The sequence below is a fragment of the Pipistrellus hanaki genome (assembly GCF_964339955.1).
Source record: "Pipistrellus hanaki genome assembly, chromosome: 19".
Lineage (NCBI taxonomy): Eukaryota > Metazoa > Chordata > Mammalia > Chiroptera > Vespertilionidae > Pipistrellus > Pipistrellus hanaki.
This window is the reverse complement of record NC_140521.1, coordinates 7,242,629-7,265,687: the sequence shown is the minus strand read 5'-3', so window position 1 is coordinate 7,265,687 and position 23,059 is coordinate 7,242,629. Positions and strand designations below refer to the sequence as shown.

Below are 23,059 nucleotides of genomic sequence, written 5' to 3'. Positions count from 1 at the left end.
CACAGCCACATGATGGCAGTGCCTAGTCCCTTCAGTCCTGTCGGGGCAGCAGGTTGGCCAGACCACTCTGTATTCCTGCGTCCAGAGTCCCCCAGTCCCTTTAGCCCCCCCAGCTGCCCAGGGCCACCTGAGGCTCAGGTAACCAGGGCCGGCCGAGTCTTGTGCTACCGGCAGCGGCAGCAGCCAGGTCGCCTCCCACCCTGAGGGTTCCTGGACTATGAGAGGGGGCAGGCCAGGCTGAGGGATCCCCCATCCAGTGCATGAATTTTCATGCACGGGGCCTCTAGTATAAGAATAAACGATTTCGCCGAAACCGGTTTGGCTCAGTGGGTAGAGCGTCAGCCTGTGGACTGAAAGGTCCTGAGTTCAATTCCAGTCAAAGGCATGTACCTTGGTTGCGGGCACATCCCCTGTAGGGAGTGTGCAAGAGGCAGCTGATCAATGTTTCTCTCTCATCGATGTTTCTAGCTCTCTATCCCTCTCTCTTCCTCTCTGTAAAAAATCAATAAAATATATTTAAAACAAAAACCAAAAAACTATTTCATGTATTCATAACTATAAACCTACTTTTGCCCCACACTGTATGTTATCTTTTTCTTTGTCTGTATTATCTACTTTCCTCCACTAGAATAGAAACTCCAGAGGACAGGGAATGTCATTTCTGCTCACCACCCTGTCACCACAGAGTATCGTATCACTACAGTAAGCACTTGTTCGTTACTGATCCCCACAGATGAGGCCTGGTGCTAAGGATTCTGTACTCCTGGTCTCAGTTAATTTTCACCATAACCCTATAAAACAGGGCCCTTTGTACCCCCAATTAACAGCTGAGGAAAATGTTGCTTAAAAGGTTTAAAAACTTAAAGTTATAATAGTTAGCGATAAAAGCATGAGAAAAGGCTAACTTTTCCCAGAGTTACAATTTTTACAAAGCCAAAGAATATGTAAACACTGATTTTCACTTTCTTCCATTCTCTGTATGGATCAAAGCTGAACTGCTTTATTACTGGTGACAGCTCAGATCACATCAAGGCCCCTAACTGCCTGATGCCCTTGACTGCTGCCTGGGCTGGCTACGGTATGATGACTTCTATCTTTCCCAGCCTCAACACCTGCTGGGTTTCTTATGAGAATAAAATGAGAAAAGGGCCAGGATGTAACACTATTAAATACCATTAAAATACAATGAAAAATGCAAACTGGACTTTTCCTACCTTTACCACCCTACTAAAAGCCTTTTTCCTTTAAGTTCTCCATTTGTGACTATTTCCATTTACAACTGATTGAAAAACTGGTACTATTATTAGTTTCCTACATTCACAAAATAGTCCTTTTCAAAACTATAAAAAGAGATAAGGCAATTGAATGGAGAAAATTTAACTGCCCAGAGAGGGCCACTGTTTCCAAGGGCCAACCTTTCAGTTAATTACCTTTAACTTTTTTAGCTCCTGCAGGATCATATAATCAGGCATGTTGTCAAAGAGTCCATCTGTTGCTGTCAGGATAATATCTCCTAACTGGACATCAAAAGATGTGCTATCAGCAGCATCCGGGCTGTGACATGAAAAGGGCAAAGTTAAGAAAGCTCTTTAGAGATACCACTCAAAGTTTTCAACAGGCACTATGTTACAATGTAATAATGCTATAAAAAAATCTAATTTATATTAGGAGTCAATAATAAGAGCCAGTCATTCTGAAATCACTAACCTTGAAAACAATTAATTGAACTCTTATGTAAACACTAGAGGCCCGATGCACGAAACTCGTGCAAGAGCAGGCCTTCCCTCCCCTGGCTGCGAGCACCAGCTTCCCTCCGGCACCGGGGCTTCCCTCACAGTCCCAGCTTTGTCTGGAAGGTCACCCGGAAGGAAGTCTGATCTGTTAGCATATTATGCTTTTATTACTATAGATTTCAAAAGCTTAGCTGAAACTACCAAGTAAAACAGAGTGTGGTGATTAGTCATATGTGATTCCAAAGGAGGAAGGGTTCTTTTCGGAGTCAGATGCTAACGTGTCTCTAAAATCCTAGTACAAATGAGTCTTTATTTCCTAATCCTTTAGAGCCACATTCCATCCTCTCTTACTCACTGTCCACTTATCAGTTCCCTGCAGACTTGAACCTGGCTCTCAGGAGGTTGTGTTATAGTGGAATAACTATGAGAGCATGTATATCCCCTAAGAATTCATTCATGGGAAACACATGCAATAATATAATACTAATAATTACTAGTGTATTATTGAAAATTCTATGTTAGTCTTACTAAGGGATACTTATTCTGGCAGAGTGGGGACTGTGTGTCTCCCAGAACTTACAAAGTGCTCCACATGCATAAGCATTTATTAGTGTGCCTGACACACAGATCTTCAATAAATATCTGCGGAATGACTAAATGAGTGAAGAAACAAAGTGACTGGCCCTCCAAATTGGGGAATAAAAAACACACAAAAATAACCTTTGTGATATGTTGTTAATGAAAGAGGAAGGTACAGAGAGTGAAAAAGATGACAGTGGCTGCCTCTGAGGAGAGAATGTGTGGCTGGTGGCAGGAATAGGAGGTAGACTTTGCACCACATCGTTTTGCATAAAACTTTTAAAAACATAGATGGGAGACTTTTTCCCTCTCACAAAACCTAATGAAAGCAGAGAATGGGGGGGAAAACCCAGGTGGGGTGAAAACAGAAAAGACCATATATTCAAAGGGTTAATGGCCCCCTGAGAGGCCAAGTCTCAGCCACTTCCAATGTCCAGATTCACTGCTTCCAGGCCTCCAGGGTGAGGAAAAGGTGAGATAGATACCTGATAACCTGCTTTAACCTGTAAGTGACAAGAGCCAGGAAAAAATGCATACACTGACCCAGAAGGGTGGGACCAGAACTAAGGCTCCCTAAGCGTGACAGAACCCCCCCCCCCCCAACCTGTATCAGCAACATGTTATAACAGTTGTGAAGAGAAAACACAAGAAGCTAAAAACCCACCCATGCCTGCTGGGAAATGCCTCAAAAGTGCACTGAGAAAATTTCTGGTTCATCGTCTCCTCAGAGGAAAGAAGCAGCACATCTACAAGTTCTATGATGGGCTTTGTCAAGGAACAAATTAATTTAAACATTCATACAATACATATTCTGTAAAAACAGCTACTAAAAGAAAACCCGTAAGTCAAGGTTAAAATAATAGTTTATAGACAAGATGGATTAATAGCTAAGATACAGCAGGGGGCGGGGGAACTAAAACTGGTGGAAATCAGGTTGATTTCTTCTGTGGAATAAAGAGAGAATGCAAGACACTTCACATTTGCTCAGTCTTTGGAAGCTAATCAGATTCTAGAAGTTTAGATTAATGACCAGGTTGGCACCGAAGCTCGATTTTATGCTGAGGTTTTCTTTCCACAGGAGTGTCCTTTGCTATTCTGCCTGTGAGAGACTCACCACCATTGGACAATTTGTCCTCTTCTCCCAACACTCCCACCCATGAGCTTGGTGTTCTGCCAGCTGCAGTTCTGCCCGTTTTGATTGAACATACTGTGCTGCTGGAAACTTTTGACTGCACTGAAACACGAGCTGAAATCACATGCTAATAAGCTGTCTCTGGGCTCCAGGGGAAGAAACCTCCACCTCATTGGCAGGCCGGGCCAAGTGCTGCCCTAATCAGACTCTCCCAAAGATAGTGAGTGAGATAAGGCAGGGCTGCTCTAGCACTCAGGAGCCAAATCAAGAAGCATCAAATAAAGAAAAATTAAAACACTGTTCTCTAAAAACTGTTAGCTGAAGTTAATATCTATCAAGTCCTTGGGGTTCTAAGGTTTGCTCACTCCAATATGGTTAATATTAATGTGTATTCCACTGAAGAAGGACCCATAATAAAGTATTCTCCCACTTATGGTAATCTGTCTTAATCTGAAAGTAAATAATGCTTACCTCTCTCTAGGAGTCAACAACAGATTTTTTTTTTCTTAACAACAGATTTTAGATGGGCGATACTGAATACCTCATTATGTAATATACTCATTACAGTTTAAAAGATGGTAGTGATGCCCTAGCCAGTTTGGCTCAGTGTACAGAGCATCAGCCCTTGAACTGAAGGGCTGCAGGTTCGATTCTGGTCAAGGGCACATGTGTCTCTTTCACATTGATATTTCTCCCTCCTTGGCTCCGCGAGCCCCCCCCCCCCCCTTTCCACTCTCTCTAAAAACCAATGGAAAAATATCATCAGGTGAGGATTAACAAAAATAAAAGATGGTGGAATAATCACTTTATCTTAGTTAGGGCTTAAGATATGGTTTTATAAGAACTATTAGGTAGAGATAACAGATACTTGCTAGAATGCTTCAATTTTTATAAAATGTTTATCACCCAGTTAACAACATTTATGAATTATCAACATTTGTCCTATGTCTTACAAGGTTGTTACAGACAATGAAATCTGAGATTGTCTTAGCCTTGTCTGTATTCTGATCTTAGAAAAGATAAACTGTAAAAGTTGATTTTAAAAAGTACTGATTGTATCAATAAGTACTCTTCCCAATTTAAAAATAAGGGCCCTGCCAGTGTGCTCAATGGTTAGAACAGCACTACACATGGAAGGGTCCCAGGTTCGATTCCCCATTAAGATCACATACCTGGTTTGCAAGTTCCATCCCTGCCCTGACTAGGGCGCGTGTGTTGCAGGAGGCAATTAATCGATGAATCTTTCTCATACATCTATGTTTCTCTCTTCTCCTTTCCCTTCCAACTCTCTCTAAAATCAATGAAAATAATATCCTCCAGTGAGGATTACAAAAAAGAATGGAGGGAAGGTGTCAGAAGAAAAAGAGAACACCTCAACAGCATCATCACAGAAAATATCCAAGACCTCTTTTGATTCCACTTCCTGTAGGTTAACTTGGTCCCAACAGGTTCTGCCTGGACTGCAAGCTCTATTTGACACATGTAGTAGGAGGTCCTGAGAATCAGGAGGTTATTCTAATAAATAAAGCAGATGCCTGTTTGTACTTTTCCCTAGTAACATATGCAAAATCTTGCACAGACAATGGCATGCATGAACAATAACTCCAGCAAAATTTCTCCATCAAAATTTAACACAACTGTACATACCATGTGATCTTGGTATGAAAAATTGATATTTTGTAAGCTTGAAATAGCATTTTCAGTCTTGTAAATTATTGGGTGTTTATCAGAATTCAACTTGGCTGCAATATCAAGTATATGCAAAATATCTTTCGAAGTCAAACTAAAAGGTTCTCCTGATGAGAACATTCTCAATTTCTTTTCTTCCTTTTTTTTCTCATTTGGGAATGGAAATTGCCTATTGCCACTGTGGTTGCGGGGAATAGGAGAGAACCTGTGAGTAAGCCACGCCCTGTTCACACTTTAATGAGCGAAAGGGGAAATTACCTGTCACTCAAGACAACTCCTTCGGCTTCTGGTGGTGCAATTGAGAGCTGGAATGGAGTGTTGAAGTAATGCTGCTGCTCATCTGATCGGTGCACAACTTCGCCACCCCTGACAACCAGAAAGCCTGAGTCGCCCAGGTTTGCTGTGTGTAAGCGGTGGCTAGTTCTGTCCAGCACCACGATGCAGGCAGTACTGCTACCTAGAAACAAAAATGGTCTCCATTTATTTTCTCTTCCAAGGCTGCCTTTGTACACTTATTTCTATCATATTACCTCAAAGAACAACATGCCATAATTTGAACCTTTGATTAAAAAGGATCTTTCTTAGTTATGTTCCATGTCGTAACAAATGTCATTAATAACCCGATCAGGATCCAAATGCTGGGAAAGAAAAAGGAATTTGTATGATATATAGTAAGTGAGCCATTGATCTGAATTATTCCATTTGCAGAGAAAGAAAACAATAAAAATGGCTGGTATTTAACCGTATTATTTCATTTCAATAGTGCTATTATCTATGCCAAATGCTCAAAAGCATGTTGTTGAGATATTAAGCTTTAATACTTAAATGTCAGAATGAGAATGCTACATTTCCCTGACATTTCTCATTAGTCACTGGTAGGAAGCCTCCACAAAATTCACTAGCATTTAAGACAGGGCACGCAACTACAATTTTTAACCAGATTCCCATCTGTTGAGGTCACAGAGAACTTTTATTGGAACTGATTTACTCTGAAGTAACAAGACTAATTTCCCAGGTGGCTTATGGAATCAACCTGTTCACTTTACAGAGAATAATAATGTTCAGATGGAAGAGACCACATTCTAAGTAGAGAGCAAAAGCTTCCATGTACCTTTGCAGCACATAGCTCACATGACCTTCCCCAGAATGAAAGGTTGTTATTACAACTAGTAAGATTATTTCAAGTACTAAAATTTAAACTTATACCTAAAGAAAAAAAGACAAAACATAAGCAGTTGACCAAGAAATACATAAAAAATGATGATCACACTACTATTTTGTCTACTAGTTTAACAAGAATCAAAAGAAGACAATGCATGCTGTTATCAACAGTGTATCAAACATGTTTCTCCCTGTATGTGCCTGGGTCCCCCAGAGTCTTGCCTGGAACTGGAGTTCAGAGCAAGTGGGAGCTTGTATCTCCCTTCGATTAAAAGAGCAGCACATCCAGGTGCCAGGCCTTTCCATGGCCTCCAGACATCCTACCAGTCTCAATGCGCCTTCCTCACCTCTCTAGCTATGGAACTTCCTCTCAGCCAGCCTTCCGGCAGTTCTGGTGATAGTTGTTCTGCTGTTTAGTTGTGGTATTGATGTGGTTGTGAGAGGCAGCAAGTACAGGTGCTTATCTATGCTGTCATCTTTGTTCCCTCAAGTGTTAGCTTTTTAATAGCAACTAAAACTGTGTTAAAGAAATATATTTAAAAAGGAAGGATAACTTAAGTCAAACAAGTAAATTACAAGCTAGTATTGAAGTTTCCTTAAAAAAAAAAGGATACCAAACTTAAAGAATTATACATCAAAAACTGAAATTTATTTTTAAAAAAAGCAATAGTAGGCAAAGGTCAAACTGTTAAGCAAAATGAAACAAATAGGGGGTGGAACTAGCTGTGTTAAATCCCAGTGCTCCATCACTTTTTAGCTGTGCAAATGCTGGCAGGCAAGTCACTTATTCTCTCTAGGCCTCAGTTTCTTCCTAACAAAATGGTGAATAAATGTACCACTGAGCCCTAGCCAGGATGGTTCGTTTGGTTGGGTGCTGTCCCATGCACCACAAAAATTATTAGTTCAATTCCAGGACAGGGTACAAGCCCGGGCTTGGGGTTAGATCCCCAATAGGGGGTGTGCAGGAGGTAGCTTATCATTGTTCTGCTCCAAATATTGATGTTTCTCTTTCTCCCTCTCCACTTCTCTCTAAATATCAATAAAAATATTTAACAACAACAAAGTACCTATGAACCTAATTCATGGCACTGTTGTGAGCACACAGTAGACTCAATTCCTATTATCATTATACTATGCACAAACATGCACAGAAAAATAACAGAAAGCATAATCACTAATTTAATTTTTGCTAATATTTTTTTTCTAAATGAAAATGTATAACTTAATAATTTAAAAACATTTAAATATAAGCATTGGGCTCATCTTAATGTTCAGAAATTCCAATTTGTTGTTTTCTATACAGTATATACATGGGTACTAACCTGACACTCTAATGCTATTTAGTCTCTATTCATTAAATGTCAAAGAAAAACAAAGGTACTGCAACAATTGGAAGTGCTGTCAGATAACCTACTCCATAGCTTACATTAGAGCCAAAATAGCCAATTACCCTTCCTTCTTAACTCAATGCACTGAAAAATACAATCATTTATCATTAATAGAATCATCATACAAAATATGTTCTGCCCAATAGCCATTTGTCAAAAATATGAATAACATGGGGCACATATTCTTGCTCAGTTCTCCATCCCCCTCTTCTAGTTTCTTGGTCACTAAACTCTATAATGAGAGAGGCAAAGGGAAAAATAAATATAAATATTTTCTGAAAGCTGATGGAATCTGAGAACAAAACAAAAAAAATGACAGATGAGTAGCACAGCCTTGAAATTTTTGCTGCAGTAAGGGCTCAGGCTGATTTATTAAACTCAGACTATCATTTTGCTACAGTTGTAGCAGTAACCTGCTGAGTTAGGATCAAAATGGTCTTCAGGAGTGAAGGAGCTTTAATATGCGAAGCAGTACCAACAAAGGCAAGCCTGGCCTTCCAGAATCATCTGGGCATGGAGTGTACACTCCTCCTTTGCCTCTTTAAATTACTGATGTGTGCACAAGGCTCAAGCCCTAACAACCTAATTCTGGGAGAAGACCTTATCACTCTTAGGTGGTTGGAGAGGAACAAGCAGGCAAGGAGGAAGAGATGCTGAGAACAACAGCAATGAGTGCTCAGATGACTAGCCAATCCAGACAGGCACCCCAGTAAATCCCTCATGTTAAAATGGAAATGTTTTTATCACTTGGCCCCTTATTTTATAAATGACTAAGCCTTTAATGTAGCAAACAGAGAAAAGAATAAGCTTATTAGGAATGACCCCTCAAATTCTTAAGATATGTTGGCTTCATAAGACCTAAATCTACTTAAGGGTTTCTGGGGAGATATATGCTAACAATTAGCCTGTGATGTTAACTCAGATCTAAAAGCAATTAGATATTCTAAAGAAAAAAGTGGTTACCGCTATCAATTTGCCCTTCATATCAATAGTGTATAGCAATTGTTTGATTAAAAAAAAAATTACCCAATCTTGTAAATTATCATTATTTGCAATTATTATATATCTGAGGTTTAATAAAACTCAGCAGTCTGTCTCTGCCAAAATACTAGCATGCTTAAATTTAGTTACAAATAACTTAGATATTGTAGATTAGGTAAGAAAGAAGTACACGTGTGTCAAACATGGTAACAAAGGATTATTTCAACGTATCTGTTAGGAGAAAAAACCATAATATTCAATGTAAAAAAAAATTTGATATGTCCTTAAATTTATTAAGATCTCCCAATTACATGAGGGTAAACAAAAAGGGAAGTAAGGATAAGGAAAAAATTTAGCAAGAAGAAAGCTTTCAAAGTGCAAAAATAGGATAGCTGCTCTCTGTAATTGGTTATTTCAAGTCACAATAAATGCATAAGGTTACGGGGCAGAGGATTCATGGAAACATTCAGGCCTCTGGAACTTGTTTATAGGTTCTCTTTAGATGTTAGACTATTAGATGGTATTCTGCAATGTCCTCTTTTCCTTCCACAACATGTTTCTGAGTGCTGCAGGAAGCTTTAATTGCAAACCCCCCCCCCCCACCCTCCTACAATCCCTTCGCCCCTGGCACTCGCTTGCCTTCTCTCTCTGTCTCTCTGTCTCTCTGTCTCTCTCTGTCTCTCTCTCTCACACACACACACACACACACACACACACACACACTTCTCCATTCAATGTATGAAGCAAGGGGTCAGGGGGTTAAGTGGTTTGCTTAAAATCATATGGCAAGTTGACAAGGAGGTACTAGAAAGAGAATCTAGGATCTTTCACTATGCCGGGCAAGTTCCAAATTGCATGCCCAAAATAGCAGATTAAGACAAAGCAGTATATTGAAACCTCAAGGCAAGATTTCTCTTCAGTTAGAAATAAGCTGGTTAATCACAGCACAGAGAAAACAGAAGATGGCAGCATAATGAAAAGAAACCGTTCTTAAGAAGGATTTAAATTGAAGGCAAAATTCTACAAAGTAGAGCCCTCCAATACTACTGAACAGAGGCCGATTTTAAATGCGGATGGTGACTGGGAGGGGGGGCCTGCTAGTAACCAGAAAGATGCTAGCAATTAGCAGAAAATTAATAACACCCTTTCTGAAGTTCTACATAGAAGGCTGCTGGGTACGTTTCCAGGAAATCATTTAACAAATAACTGTAGAAGCTTGGCCAAAGGATGCTTTATTAGTATACCAAATAAGCACTGGGTATCTGTAAATTTTCTAATAATAAGATTAACAGGGCTCTATCTTGTGCCATGCTATTTCAGCTAACTGATTAGTCTGGGGTATCTATCTGCCACCTGAACTCCCCACAGGTAAACAACTGAGTTTTTCACGCCAGACCTCACTCATTCCTTCCTTCCTTGGAAAGAACCACTATCCTGAATTATATAATCACTTGCTTTCCTTTCTCCTTTTACCATATTTTAGAATCCCTAAACAATACTTTTAAAAAATATGTTTGTATTGATTTTAGAAAAGGGGAAGGGAGAGAAACATTGAGTGAAATATGGACATTAATTGGCTGCGTTCCGCATGCCCCTGACCTTTTGGTGCATTGGAAAACACTCAACCAACTGAGCTACACCAGCCAGGGCTGCTCCTGAGTATTGCATGCAGCTTTAAATCATTCCTTTTCTATTATAAGAGTGTTTTTCTACTATAAATGGACATCTAGATTGTTCCCAATTTTCTGCTATTATAAATAGCGCTGCTATAAACATTCTTGTGCCTACTCTTTGATACACAGGTATGTTATAGAGTTTCTCTAGTCTAAGGTATAGATCTAGACATGGAACTGCTGGAGCATACTATCTGTTCATGTTTAACTATATTCTAAAATTCCAAATTGTTTTCCAAAGAGGTTGTACCTATTTACATTCTCTCCAAGCAGTATTTTGTAAGTAAATAGTATTTAATAGCTTCTTTATCAAACGCTGCGTAAAGGTAGGCTGATTAATTTTTTGGTTTTATTGTTAACCATTTCCTGGGCATCTTTAAAGAGGAAAGCACAGCCGAAACCGGTTTGGCTCAGTGGTAGAGCGTCGGTCTGCTGACTGAAAGGTCTCAGGTTCGATTCCGGTCAGGGGCATGTACGTTGGTTGCGGGCACATCCCCGGTAGGGGGTATGCAAGAGGCAGCTGGTCGATGTTTCTCTCTCATAGACGTTTCTAACTCTTTATCTCTCTCCCTTCCTCTCTGTAAAAAATCAATAAAATATATTTATATAAAAAAAATAAAAAAATAAAAAAAAGAGGAAAGCACATAGGATATCTACTTACCAAGCAAAGGTACTTTATTTTGCAGCAACTCACAGTAGCTTGTGGTGAGGATTCCAATGGGATTACTCGGAACAAACCGTCCTTCTTTTACTAACCGTTCACATGTCCGCATTAAAGTCCCTGAGAACTGAGACGGATCAACTCCATAGTCTCTCCATCCTCCTACACCATCTGCAACTCCTAAAAATAAATAAATAAATAAATAAATAAATAAATAAATAAATAAATAAATAAATAAATTATGTTTAAAGGATGTTCTTACCAACTTTTCAGGAATTCCTACCCATCTCCTCCTGACAGTTCATTTTACTACATACCAGTAAACATATTTACCCTGAAATTCAGAATAAAAAGTGCTCAAGTTTGATATATTATATGCCAATACTCCTAAGCAATATTCTCTAACTTAGAATTGGATCTTTCACCACAGAGTGACATTACCTACCAGCCAAGAGTACAATTTCAGCAGGATTATTATTGTACTACAGGCTAGATCTCAGGGGGTGGGGGAAGGGCTTGTCCCTCAGCCTGACCTGTGCCCTCTTGTAGTCAGGGAGCCCTCGGGGAATGTCCGACTGACAGCTCAGGTATGCTCTTCCTTGGGAGTGGGCCTAGGCTGGCAGTCGGACATCTTAGCGCTGCTGCGGAGGCAGGAGAGGCTCCCATCACTGCGGCTGTGCCTCCTAGCCATGAGCCTGACTTCTGGCTGGGCGGTGCTCCCCCAGTGGGAGTGCACTGACCACCAGAGGGCAGCTCCTGTGTTGAGCATATGCCCCCTGGTGGTCAGTGCACGTCATAGTGACCAGTCATTCCGCTGTTTGGTCAATTTGCATATTAGCCTTTTATTATGTAGGACAGAAGAAATTTGTGCTATTCATTTTGTTGTATTTTATAAGAATGTAAAATGATTTTTTTAAAAAGGTACTGATGCTAGTGACAATGCAACTGATCCACAGCTGGCAATCATTAAGAATATCAAAAGCCTCAATCTTTTAACATTAAATATTAGTCAACAACTGTAAAATACAGAACAAATTTAAGAATATATCCCATTTCCTTTCCTCCTCCCTAAGAGAAAACCACTATCCTGTCCAGGGCTGAGCTTTCCAATAAAACAGCCACTACATGTTGCCAGTAGTGAGCCTTGAAATGGAGCTGATCCAAACTGAGATGTACTCTAAGTATAAAATGCACACTGGATTTTGAAAACTTGATATGAAAAAAGAGAGTCAGCTATCTCATTAACTTTTATATTGATTACATATTGAAATAATATTTGGGATATAATGTGTTAAAGAGAATACATTATTAAAATCAATAGCATCTGCTTTTTATTTTTAATTAATGTATACTAATAAAGTCTCAATAATAGTAAGAAGAAGAAGAATAAAAAATCCTTCTGCCTGATGTGGAGAACAACAGTGGAAAGAAGGGATGAGTCAGGAGTCTCAGCAACTCCACTGCGAAATGGCGGCAGTGCAGTTAGAGTGCAGGGATTGGGATCTGGTGAAACAAAGGACTTACAGGTGAACTGGATGGGGTGGGAGGTGGGGGCAGTAGGGGGAAGAGAAGCATGGAGGATGACAGGTCTACCCTGCCATAAAGAAGTACCACTTTTTTTCTGTGTTCTTAAAAAATACATATTTTGATTTTTTTATAGAGAGGAAGGGAGAGGAATAAAGAGCCAGAAACATTCATGAGGGAGAAACATCAACCAGTTGCCTCCAACACCCTCCCCCTCCCCCACTGGGAACACGCCCACAACCAGGATACATGACCCTAACTGGAATCGAACCTGCACCCGTTAGTCCCCGCAGGCCTATGCTCTATCCGCTGACCAGGGCTTTTCTGTGTTTTTCAAGCAGTTGGGAGGATACCCTAAAAATTCTTAAGGTAATTTTTTTCTTTCTTATTTCAAGTTTTTATTGTTGACACTACTGTACATGTTCCCCATGTCCTTCCCCAAGAGAATTTAAGAGAGTTTGTTTAAAAGATACTTCTTTTGAGGAATTCTTATATCACTAGGGGTAAGATTCCACCATGGATTTAAATGCAACAATTTGTGTTAAATTACAGAATGCAATTTTAATCCTTGCAACTCCATCTGATGAATCATTCATTCTTTCAAATTACTGCCTGCCCCAGGAAAGAATTTCTTCTTAACCAGTTTCTGATCTAAGAGCCACAATTTACTATATATACAAACTGGCTTCATCTACAAATGCCCTTCACAAGAAAACCAGTAAAATCTGAGATAATGTTGAGAGCTGATCCTGGCACTCACTAAATAATCTGTGAGCAGGTTATGAAGTCTGACCTGACACAGTCCTTCAACATTAATCAGATTTCTCCCAGAATAGAGTGCAACCTTTTCAGGCACCTGTTTGCTTTTATATGGGAAAAAGAACTCAGGCAAAATTCCATTGGCTAAATCTCCTTAGGGCAAAAAGAGATTAGAAAATCATATAAACTTTTCAATACAGCTGGGGGAGCGGGAGGGAGCCTTAGCATGTACATATAATTTACTTACAAAGAATAAGTTATATAATATGAAGAACCATAGTTGGGATTAGAATCAGGCTAAAACTAGAATAACCTTTCACATGTACATCTGAAACCTAGTTTAATTCATACTAGGTAATTACTTCTACATTAGCAAAAACTTCAACGAACAAAAAGAGAGGACACCATTTAAACTGTGGAATTAATCCAGATATAAAGGGAAATTTCATTTAGCGGTAAAGAAAACAAATATTAAAAGAGAAGACTGCTGCCTTGGCCGGTTTGCTCAGTGGTTAGAGTGTTAGCCCATGGACAGAAGAGTCTCAGGTTTGATTCTCTAGTCAAGGGCAAGTAACCTTGGTTGTGCTTCGATTCCCAACCCTGTCAGGGTGAGTGCAGAAGGCAACCAATTAATGTATCTCCTGTTGATGTTTTTTTTCTCTCTCTCTCCCCTTCTCTCTCTCCCTCCCCTTCTCCCTCTCTCTCTCTCCTCCCTTCTTTTCACTCTCTCAGGAAAAAAAAAAAAAAAAAAAAAAAATCCATGGAAAGAATATCCTCGGGTGAGGATTAAAAAAAGAGAGATTTCCACAGACAGGGGACGGTAATAATAAAAGAAAAAGAATGGCAGACAATTAGGTATAGCTGGTGCCTGAGTGAGTGGGGAGAAGTTGAAATATGGAGAGCAGTAGCTGAAATTGTGGATGGTCCAAAATTGCAGACGAAGAACTTAAACTTTATGCTATTGACCTGTGCTGTCCAATATGGAAGCCACTAGCCACACGTGGCTATTGAGTTTGAAATGTGGTTAGTTTGGATTGAGATGTGCTATTAAATGAAAAACACCCTCTGGATTCCAAAAACATAATATCAAAACAAACAAGCAAATATAAAATGTCTTAGTAATAATTTTTTACTGAACATGATGAAATATTTTACATATATTGGGTTAAATTGAAATGAACTATATCTAATTTTACTTTTTTTAAAATGAGGCTACTAGAACATTTAAGATCATATATGTAGTTACAGTATATTTCTACTGGACAGCACTGATATAAATAATAAGTCCACAAGGTTTCAGGATACAAGTGATATAATCCAATCTATACTTTAGGAAAATAATCCTGATAGCAGTGGAGAAAATGGGCTGGGAGAGGTCAGAAGTCAGGAGTCAGCTGCAAAATTTTATCACTGGAATTATAAAGAAATAAATACAAAAGATACCTATGTTCTATTATTAATAGGGTTTGTTTTTTTTTATCAGTAGGTTTCTGAATTTCAGGGGTGAGTACTGAATAGACGATTTGACAGTTGGAAAGGGGGTGGGAATGACGCCAGGTTTTGTTTCCAGTGTACTTAGTTTCAGGTGTCAGAGCATTTTTTTGAGAAAATGTTCTATATGAAATCAGGAACTACGGTACGTGCCTGCTGTTGGGAAGGCAATCTGAGCCCGTGCTTTGGCAAAGATCCGGAACTGACATTAAAGGGGCAGATGAGATGTCCCGGGAGAGTAATAAATTCAAGGAGATCTTATCTTAGGAATGAGAATTCCTGGCCCAACAGCTCATTTGTGAACTGCATTCTTACTCCAGACATCAAATTACAATCACATATATGATAACCGATGAAGGCCAAGTAATCCAGTTTGTCAGAATGATATAATTTGTTTAGAGGTGAAGAGAGGTGAAAAGGTGGGCTGAGTTAATTAGAAAGACTTTGAACATAGAAGCTATTTCTTTTAATTCCCCGTAATCATCTTATGTCTCCATTAATAACATTCTGTGAGCACATAGTCTAGCTTAAGTGTTTCCTTTGACCCAAAATCCAATTAAAACAATTATTAGATTAAGATAATGGTTCCATATCTGAAATGGCTGAGCAAAAGGCTGAGAGAAGACTAAAGGGCACAGAAGATTCCTCTAGTTGTACCATTTATGTAGAAATGGCAGTCTTATGAAGTGGAAAATAATCAATTAGAAAATATTTATGATTTTTATATAATATTTTATGTTTTCCATGGACTGTTTTTCTAAAGTGAAGAATTAAGAGAGGAGAACAAATAATTCTGTTATATCTCACTTAAATGGATACATCACTTCAATGTATCTTTTTGTAAGAGCATTTTTAAAAATTATTTAAAAATTATAGCTATAGCCCAACCATTGTGGCTCAGTGGTTGAGTATCAACCTACGAATCAGGAGGTCACGGTTCAATTCCCAGTCCAAGCACGCATCCGGGTTGCGGGCTCAATCCCCAGTGGGTGGTGTGCAGAAAGCAGCCAATCAATGATTCTCTCTCATCATTGATGTTTCTCCCTCCCCCTCCCTTACTCTCTGAAATCAATCCTATATAATAAAAGGCTAATATGCAAATTTCCCCTTTGACAGCAAGTTCAACAAGGGGACCAGGCTGGCTGGCCAACTGCCCATGACCCCTCCCCCCAGCCAGTCCCGCCCCCGATTGGCTCCCCTTTACCCCAACAGGCACTGTTGTCCCCTCACCCCAATCAGGGTGGGTCCGGCCATGCATGAATTTGTGCACCGGGCCTGTAGTAAAAAATATATTTTAAAAAATTATAGTTACCAGGGATGGGCTGGAGGGGATCAATGGGGGAAGAAAGAGGATATATGTAATACTTTCAACAATAAAGATTTAATAAAAATAAATAAAATATTTCCTATCTTTCCAATTGAAATCTTATCTTTCCAATTGCATATGGTGACTTGTGTAACTACAAAAGGATCTCCTTAAAAGACTGAATGAAGCCAACATCAGTCTGAGTCTCCCCAGGACTTATCCATGAGGTTGCCCTTCTTCTTAAAACTTCCCAACTACACTGATCTTCAGATGGCATGAAATTCGTTACAAAGCCAACAATTTCCGAAAAAGTGATGCCCCAAAAATAAATACTCAATTTCACCTTTAATATAAGCATCAGTGAAGAAGAATTTGGCTCCGGCATAATTTCAAATATTAATTGGTATTCTAAGGTAACAGCTTTATTCCTTGCATCTTTGATTGTCTTGAGGCATTTTATAGGATTCTCATCCCCTAATGAAGTAAGATGGTTCTACAGGATTGTTTTTCCATCAGTGAAACCTCTATCTACTAGGATGGGGTACTTAATAAGTGAATTGAAATTCCAGAGGAGAAACTGAGTAAGAATCTGGTTGGATCACAAGAATTAAATTATAAGAGGAGGAATAAGGATCTGGTTTTACACTTTCTGCAGCAACTGTTAATCTAATGAGGAAGCTGGTTAGACAGAATTTATTGCAGTGCTACAGCCAGCTTCTTTTCAGATGATGAGGGTCTTCCTCAATCTATAGAGTTCTCCAAGTCAACCTTATTTCTAGAGGCATCACAAACTTGAAGCCTCTAGAGAAAAATGAGGTCAGAATACAAATTCAATTTCTAGCCAATGGAACAGATCAACATTTCTGAAGCCTCAACTATTTGGGCATTAAGAACACTCCCCTGTGATTCAGAACTGTGAAATGTATCTGCAAATAATTATTCCCAAAGGGAACAAAAAGGCAGTATTACTGACAAAAATATATATAACAGTTGAGTTATTTACAAAAGTACAACTTACTTTAACTAACAGTCCCTTCAGTTCTCTAGAGGTGAAATTATATAAATCACTAGTGGCCCGATGCACAGAATTCATCCAAGAGCAGGCCTTCTTTCTCCCAGCTGCTGGCACCAGCTTCCCGCTGGCCACTGGCAGGCACCAGGGACCAGAGCTTTTCTCTCAGCGCGTCTGGAAGGACGTCTGGTCTAATTAGCATATTACGCTTTTATAATTATAGATGATGTTCTTCCTGCTGTAATAAGCAAGTGATACATTCCCTTCGCAAGAAGTTTCCCCAAAGCATTAATAATACTCTGCTTTAATAACAACGAAATCTGCATTTCTCATTCTCCAGAAACCAACCCTACCTCAAACTCAAGACCTCTAAGCAGAACAGTTAACTCAACAGCTGAAGCAATGAAGCTGAAAGGATGGAAAGGAAGGTTCAACCTGTGATAAATGGAACTTATAAGCAAAACTGAAATTTTGCTAAAAAAAAAAAAAAAAAAGGAACTATCTATCTAGGAGAGTTAACAAAATTCAAGTATTGGCTCAAAGCAGAAATAAACAGTTCATTTTATGTTTTAGGATTCCAAACAAAATAGTCCTTTCTAGCTTAGTAAACATGAAATTGCTTAATTAATCAAATTAAAATGAATATGAATACACACAGTCATACCTACTGTCCAGAATACTTCATTAACTAGAGAGAGTAATTTCCAGACTATTCTGGGCTGTTGCTTTGTCTTAAAAAGCAATGAAAATGCTATAAAGAGGGTTAAGAAATGATACAGAGAAGGCAAAGAAACTCAAAGTCAATCTTTTAAAAATAAATATGTTCTTCCTCCAACTTTAGCTCTTCTGTTTAAATACCAAATACTTAATGTGAAATAATGTGTTTTGGCTCAACTGTGGCTTGGGGACCTTGGGTAGCTCACAGACTGGGGTAAGAATCACTGCTTTCCTACCACACAAACTGCAGAGTTGAAGGTGAAGTCACAGAATAGGTCACTTCACTCCTTTGAGCTGCAACAGTATCTTCCTGAAATGCTAAATGCTGATAGCAATGTTTTTAGGTCAGGAGGAAGCAACAGACAAATCATCTGGGAGCCCCACTTATGGTAAGTTATGAACAGTAGAGGAAGGGCCCTTAGTGTGATACAGAATTAAGGGCTTCTATTAATGCTGAGGCTGGTTAGTTTCTAGATATTAGGAAATGTTATATAACACCAATAACTTACCATTTAAATAAGAAAGCAACAGCCGGGACGGGTTTGGCTCAATGGATAGAGCGTCGGCTTGGGGACTGAAGGGTGCCAGGTTCGATTCCGGTCAAGGGCATGTACCTTGGTTGCGGGCATATCCCCAGTAGGGGGTGTGCAAGAGGCAGCTAATCAATGACTCTCTTTCATCGATGTTTCTAACTCTCTATCTCTCCCTTCCTCTCTGTACAAAATCAATAAAATATATTTAATAAATAAATAAATAAATAAATAAGAAAGTAACAGCAATTAAGTCCAGCTATCTGATGGGTGCCTTTTTGTATTGGCCCTTTAGGCTAAGAGAAAAATTTTCCTGTTTATAAGATTATAGATGTATAAGATTAGATCTAGAATAATGGTCTTAAAGGTTAATTTAATTAAAGAAAAAAAAAAAAAAAGAGTCACAGCCGAAACCCGTTTGGCTCAGTGGGTACAGCCAGGTTCAATTCCGACCAAGCTTGGTTGCGGGCACATCCCCAGTTAAGTTGGAGCTGCCAACCTGGGCACATGCCCTGACCGGGAATCAAACCTATGACCTTTTGGTGTACAAGACAAGACCTACCCAACTGAGCTACACTGGCCCCCTTTATTTTTTTCGAGCCTGCAACCCAGGGATGTGCCTGACTGGGAATCAAACTGTGACCTCCTGATTCATAGATCAATGAGTTATGCCGGTTGGGCTTTTTAAAAAAATGAAAACATAATTCCTTTGAATAAGCCAGCCAAGTGTACACTTACTTTCTAAACACTACTCATGTTCTCCTACATATTGTTTAATTAAGTAATGGTCTTTGAGTGATAGAACAAGTAAATTTTAAAAATCCTTACCCATGGATATTTTTTATTGATTTTGGAGAGAGAGGAAGGGAAAGGGAGAGAGAAATATTAACTGGTTGCCTTCTGTATGTACCCCATCAAACCCACAACCTGGGCATGTGCCCTGACCAGGAACTGAACCCATGGCCTTTCAGTGTACAGATGATGCCACAACTACTGAGCCACACCATCCAGGGAAGGACAAGTGATTTCTTCCCTTTTTTTTATTTTCCATACTTTCCATTTTTTTTGTAATGAACACATATTACCTTCATGGAAGGAATGACAAAAACTATAAATTCAGTTGGAATTACATTATACATTTAAATTCCATATTAAAAGTTATCCAACATGCAGAAACCAGTTTGGCTCAGTGGTAGAGCGTCGGTCTGCAGACTGAAAGGTCCGGGGTTCGATTCCAGTCAAGGGCATGTACCTTGGTTGTGAGCATATCCCCAGTAGGGGGTGTGCAAGAGGCAGCTGATCGATGATGACTCTCTCTATCCCTCTCTCTTCCTCTCTGTAAAAAATCAATAAAATATATTTTAAAAAAAGTTACCCAACATATATTATTGAACATTTTCTATGTACAAGACGTGGCAAAAGGCAGTTAAGAAATTTACATATAATAAAATATTTCCTGCCCACAGGAACTTAAAAGCAAGTGCTGGTGATTGTGGTAAGGAAAGAGGGTTTGGAGAGGTTCAAGATAAATGGCTAATAAACCAAAGTACATATACATCAATAAAAACAAAAGCAAGGAAGATCAGATTACAACTGAAAGAATCAGAAAAATATTAAAGTTATAAAAACTTAAGTTATGGGGGAGGAGGTTGAAGAGACAGGCATTTCCGGCAGTTACCTATGATTGTGACTAATATGGATACAGTAAAAATCAAGTAATAAAGATGAGGTTAGAGCTTTAAGAGCAAAGAAACCTGTCCTTCAGGTAAATTCAGGTAGATGGCCAGGAATTTCTCACTAGCAATTTTACACCACTAGGGGCCCAATGCTCAGGTCTAACTGCCTATAACAACTCCAAAACTATCTGCTGTGCTTTTGCCCAGTCTCTGTACACACTACCTTTCAAGTCAAAAATTACCATTTTAAACTTTGTTTTACTGAGATGATTTTTGCTGAGTTTCAATACTACTTATATATGGACTAGAGGCCCGGTGCACAAATTTGTGCATGGGTAGGGTCCCTCGGCCTGGATGGCGATCGTTTAAGGCCTACTGGAGGCGAACCAGCTGGAGGGAGGTACCCTGGGAGGTTGGCCAGCCAGTGGGGTAGGGGCACAGGAGGTTGGCTATAAAAGTGCACTGACCTCTAGGGGGCAGCTCCTGCATTGAGCACCTGCCTACTGGTGGTCAGTGTGTGTCATAGCGACTGGTTTACCTGTCATTCCAGTTGTTTGGTTGTAATGGTCGCTTAGGCATATATATATATATATATATATATATATATATATATATATGCCAGGAATTTCTCACTAGCAATCAACTCAAACAATGCACTGCAGGAGTTAAGGCTTTTAGGAGGTCCACAGAAGGAAAAGACTGGCCTAAGGCCACCAAAGTCCATGTGGCACACAGACTAGTTCAACAAGACTCAATGAGGCCATCATTGCTTTAAGTGTGGGGTTTTGCTCAATTATTAGCCTAAGAATAGCTAATAACTAAGTAGTATTCAAACTCAGCAAAAATCATCTCAGTAAAACAAAGTTTAAAATGGTAATTTTTGACTTGAAAGGTAGTGTGTACAGAGACTGGGCAAAAGCACAGCAGATAGTTTTGGAGTTGTTATAGGCAGTTAGACCTGAGCAGGGCAAGGACAATGAATCAGACGCAGAAGGTCACGAGGGCAGAAAACCCTGGGTACCTAGCAAGGGGCAAAACTGGGAAAACAAGAGGTAACCTCATGAGATTCAGACCCCTCTCCCCCAACACACACATTTTCCTCCCTAAATCTAACATCTAGGCCTCAGTTGTATTTTAGCTCCAGGCCCCCAAAAACAGCAAAAACAGACAAATGGCTACCTTAGGACCAGCTGCACTGTCTCAGGACCCCCTGCCCCAGCACTGACCAATCAGTGGAGACCTGGCCCTGAAAGAGCTCACCTGGAAAGCTGGTGAATATTCCACTGAGACCTTCCCCTGAGACTTCCCCTAAGATTTCCACCTGCAATAAATAGCCTCAATGTAAGGGACTCAGCTTGAGCTCTGTCCCAGGGGAGCACACCCATACCATTCCCTTCCTTCTCTCCTTCCCCCACAGGCACGTATCCCCTACACTCTAAGGAACCCCACCAGACTTGCAACCAGGGGAACAGTGGGCAGTAGCAGTTCATCCCAGGCTAACCCCCTGAACCTCCAAGCCTCCCCTTTCCCTGACTTCCCAGTGAGCCAAAGCTTTCCTGTTGCTTCTTCTATGCCCTTCCTTATTTCACTGTTCTTTTTTTTTTTTTTTTTAATATATTTTATTGATTTTGTACAGAGAGGAATGGAGAGAGATAGAGAGTTAGAAACATCGATGAGAGAGAGTCATCGATCAGCTGCCTCTTGCACACCCCCTACTGGGGATATGCCTGCAACCAAGGTACATGCCTTGACCGGAATCGAACCCGGGAACCTTCAGTCCCCAAGTCGACGCTCTATCCATTGAGCCAAACCGGTCTCAGCCCTTATTTCACTGTTCTAAGTGTGTTTTTGCTGTAGCAAATAAATTCTCTCTTGCTTTGTTGCACTTTGTCTCTTGATTGAAATCTTTCCTTCAAGAAGATAAAAACCTAGGTCTCGTCATTTTGCTGGCAAGAGTTAGATCTGGGTTCAAATTCTAGCTCCAGGACTAGGTGTCCTTGGGCAGCCCTCAGTATTTTCACCTATAAATGGGAATAATATCATGAGCAACACAAGGTTGGTGTGAGGAACTAAATGATGTGTTAACAGAGCCTGACACAGTGCTCAGCTGGCAGCTAATGGGGGGGAGGGGAGGGAGGTGTCCCTCAGCCCAGCCTGCGCCCTCTTGCAGTTTGGGAGCCCTCGGGGGAACCCACAGGGAGCAGACCTAAGCCATCAGTTAGACATCCTTAGCACTGCCGCGGAGGCAGGAGAGGCTCCCACCACCACCGCTGTGCTTGCCAGCCGTGAGCCCAGATTCTGGCTGAGAGGTGCTCCACCTGTGAGAGCGCACTGACCACCAGAGGGCAGCTCCAGCATTGAGTGTCTGGTGGTACATGCGAGTCAGAGCAACTGGTCATTGCGCCATGTGGTCAATTTGCATATTAGTCTTTTATTAGATAGAATGAGTTATGCCTGTCTTTAAGAAAGTCCAGCCCTGACTGGTTTGGCTCAGTGGATAGAGCGTCGGCCTGAGGACTGAGAGGTCCCAGGTTCGATTCAGGTCAAGGGCATGTACCGTACCTTGGCTGTGGGTACATCCCCCAGTAGGGGGGTGTGCAGAAGGCAGCTGGTCGATGTTTCTCTCTCATTAATGTTTCTAACTATCCCTCTCCCTTCCTCTCTGTGAAAAATCAATAAAATATTTTTTTAAAGAAAAGTCCAAATAACAGGATTTGGAGCAGTGTGTAGCCTGTAGCAATCAGAAAAAAAAGTGTCTGACCAGTATTTGTAGGCTACAAGCTTTACAAGCACTGGTCTGGGATCACAACCAAAAGATAATTCCCTCTCACAGATAGTTTATAATTCATCTTTCATCCATTCATCTTTCCCAGTCACACATTCACCACCATTCAATATTCCATTAAACAAACATTTAACAATAACCTTTTCTTTTTTTATATTTTAAAATAAATATATATATTTTTTAATTTCAGAGAGAAAGGGAGAGGGGGAAATAGAAACATCAATGGGATGAGAGGGAATCATTGATTGGCTGCCTCCTCCAT

The 23,059-nt window shown here is 40.0% G+C and overlaps 1 protein-coding gene across 1 annotated transcript in view; it reads right to left on the bottom strand.

Annotated features, from left to right (window-relative positions):
• PPTC7 (protein phosphatase targeting COQ7) overlaps positions 1-23,059 on the bottom strand; it is a 42,721-nt gene that overhangs the window by 6,545 nt on the left and 13,117 nt on the right. The window contains exons 2-4 of the mRNA XM_084867552.1: positions 10,998-11,177; positions 5,392-5,590; positions 1,431-1,554 (exon numbers count right to left, since the gene is read on the bottom strand). Of these exons, the coding sequence (XP_084723678.1) occupies positions 1,431-1,554; positions 5,392-5,590; positions 10,998-11,177 (503 nt within the window). The remainder of the gene's footprint in view (positions 1-1,430; positions 1,555-5,391; positions 5,591-10,997; positions 11,178-23,059) is intronic.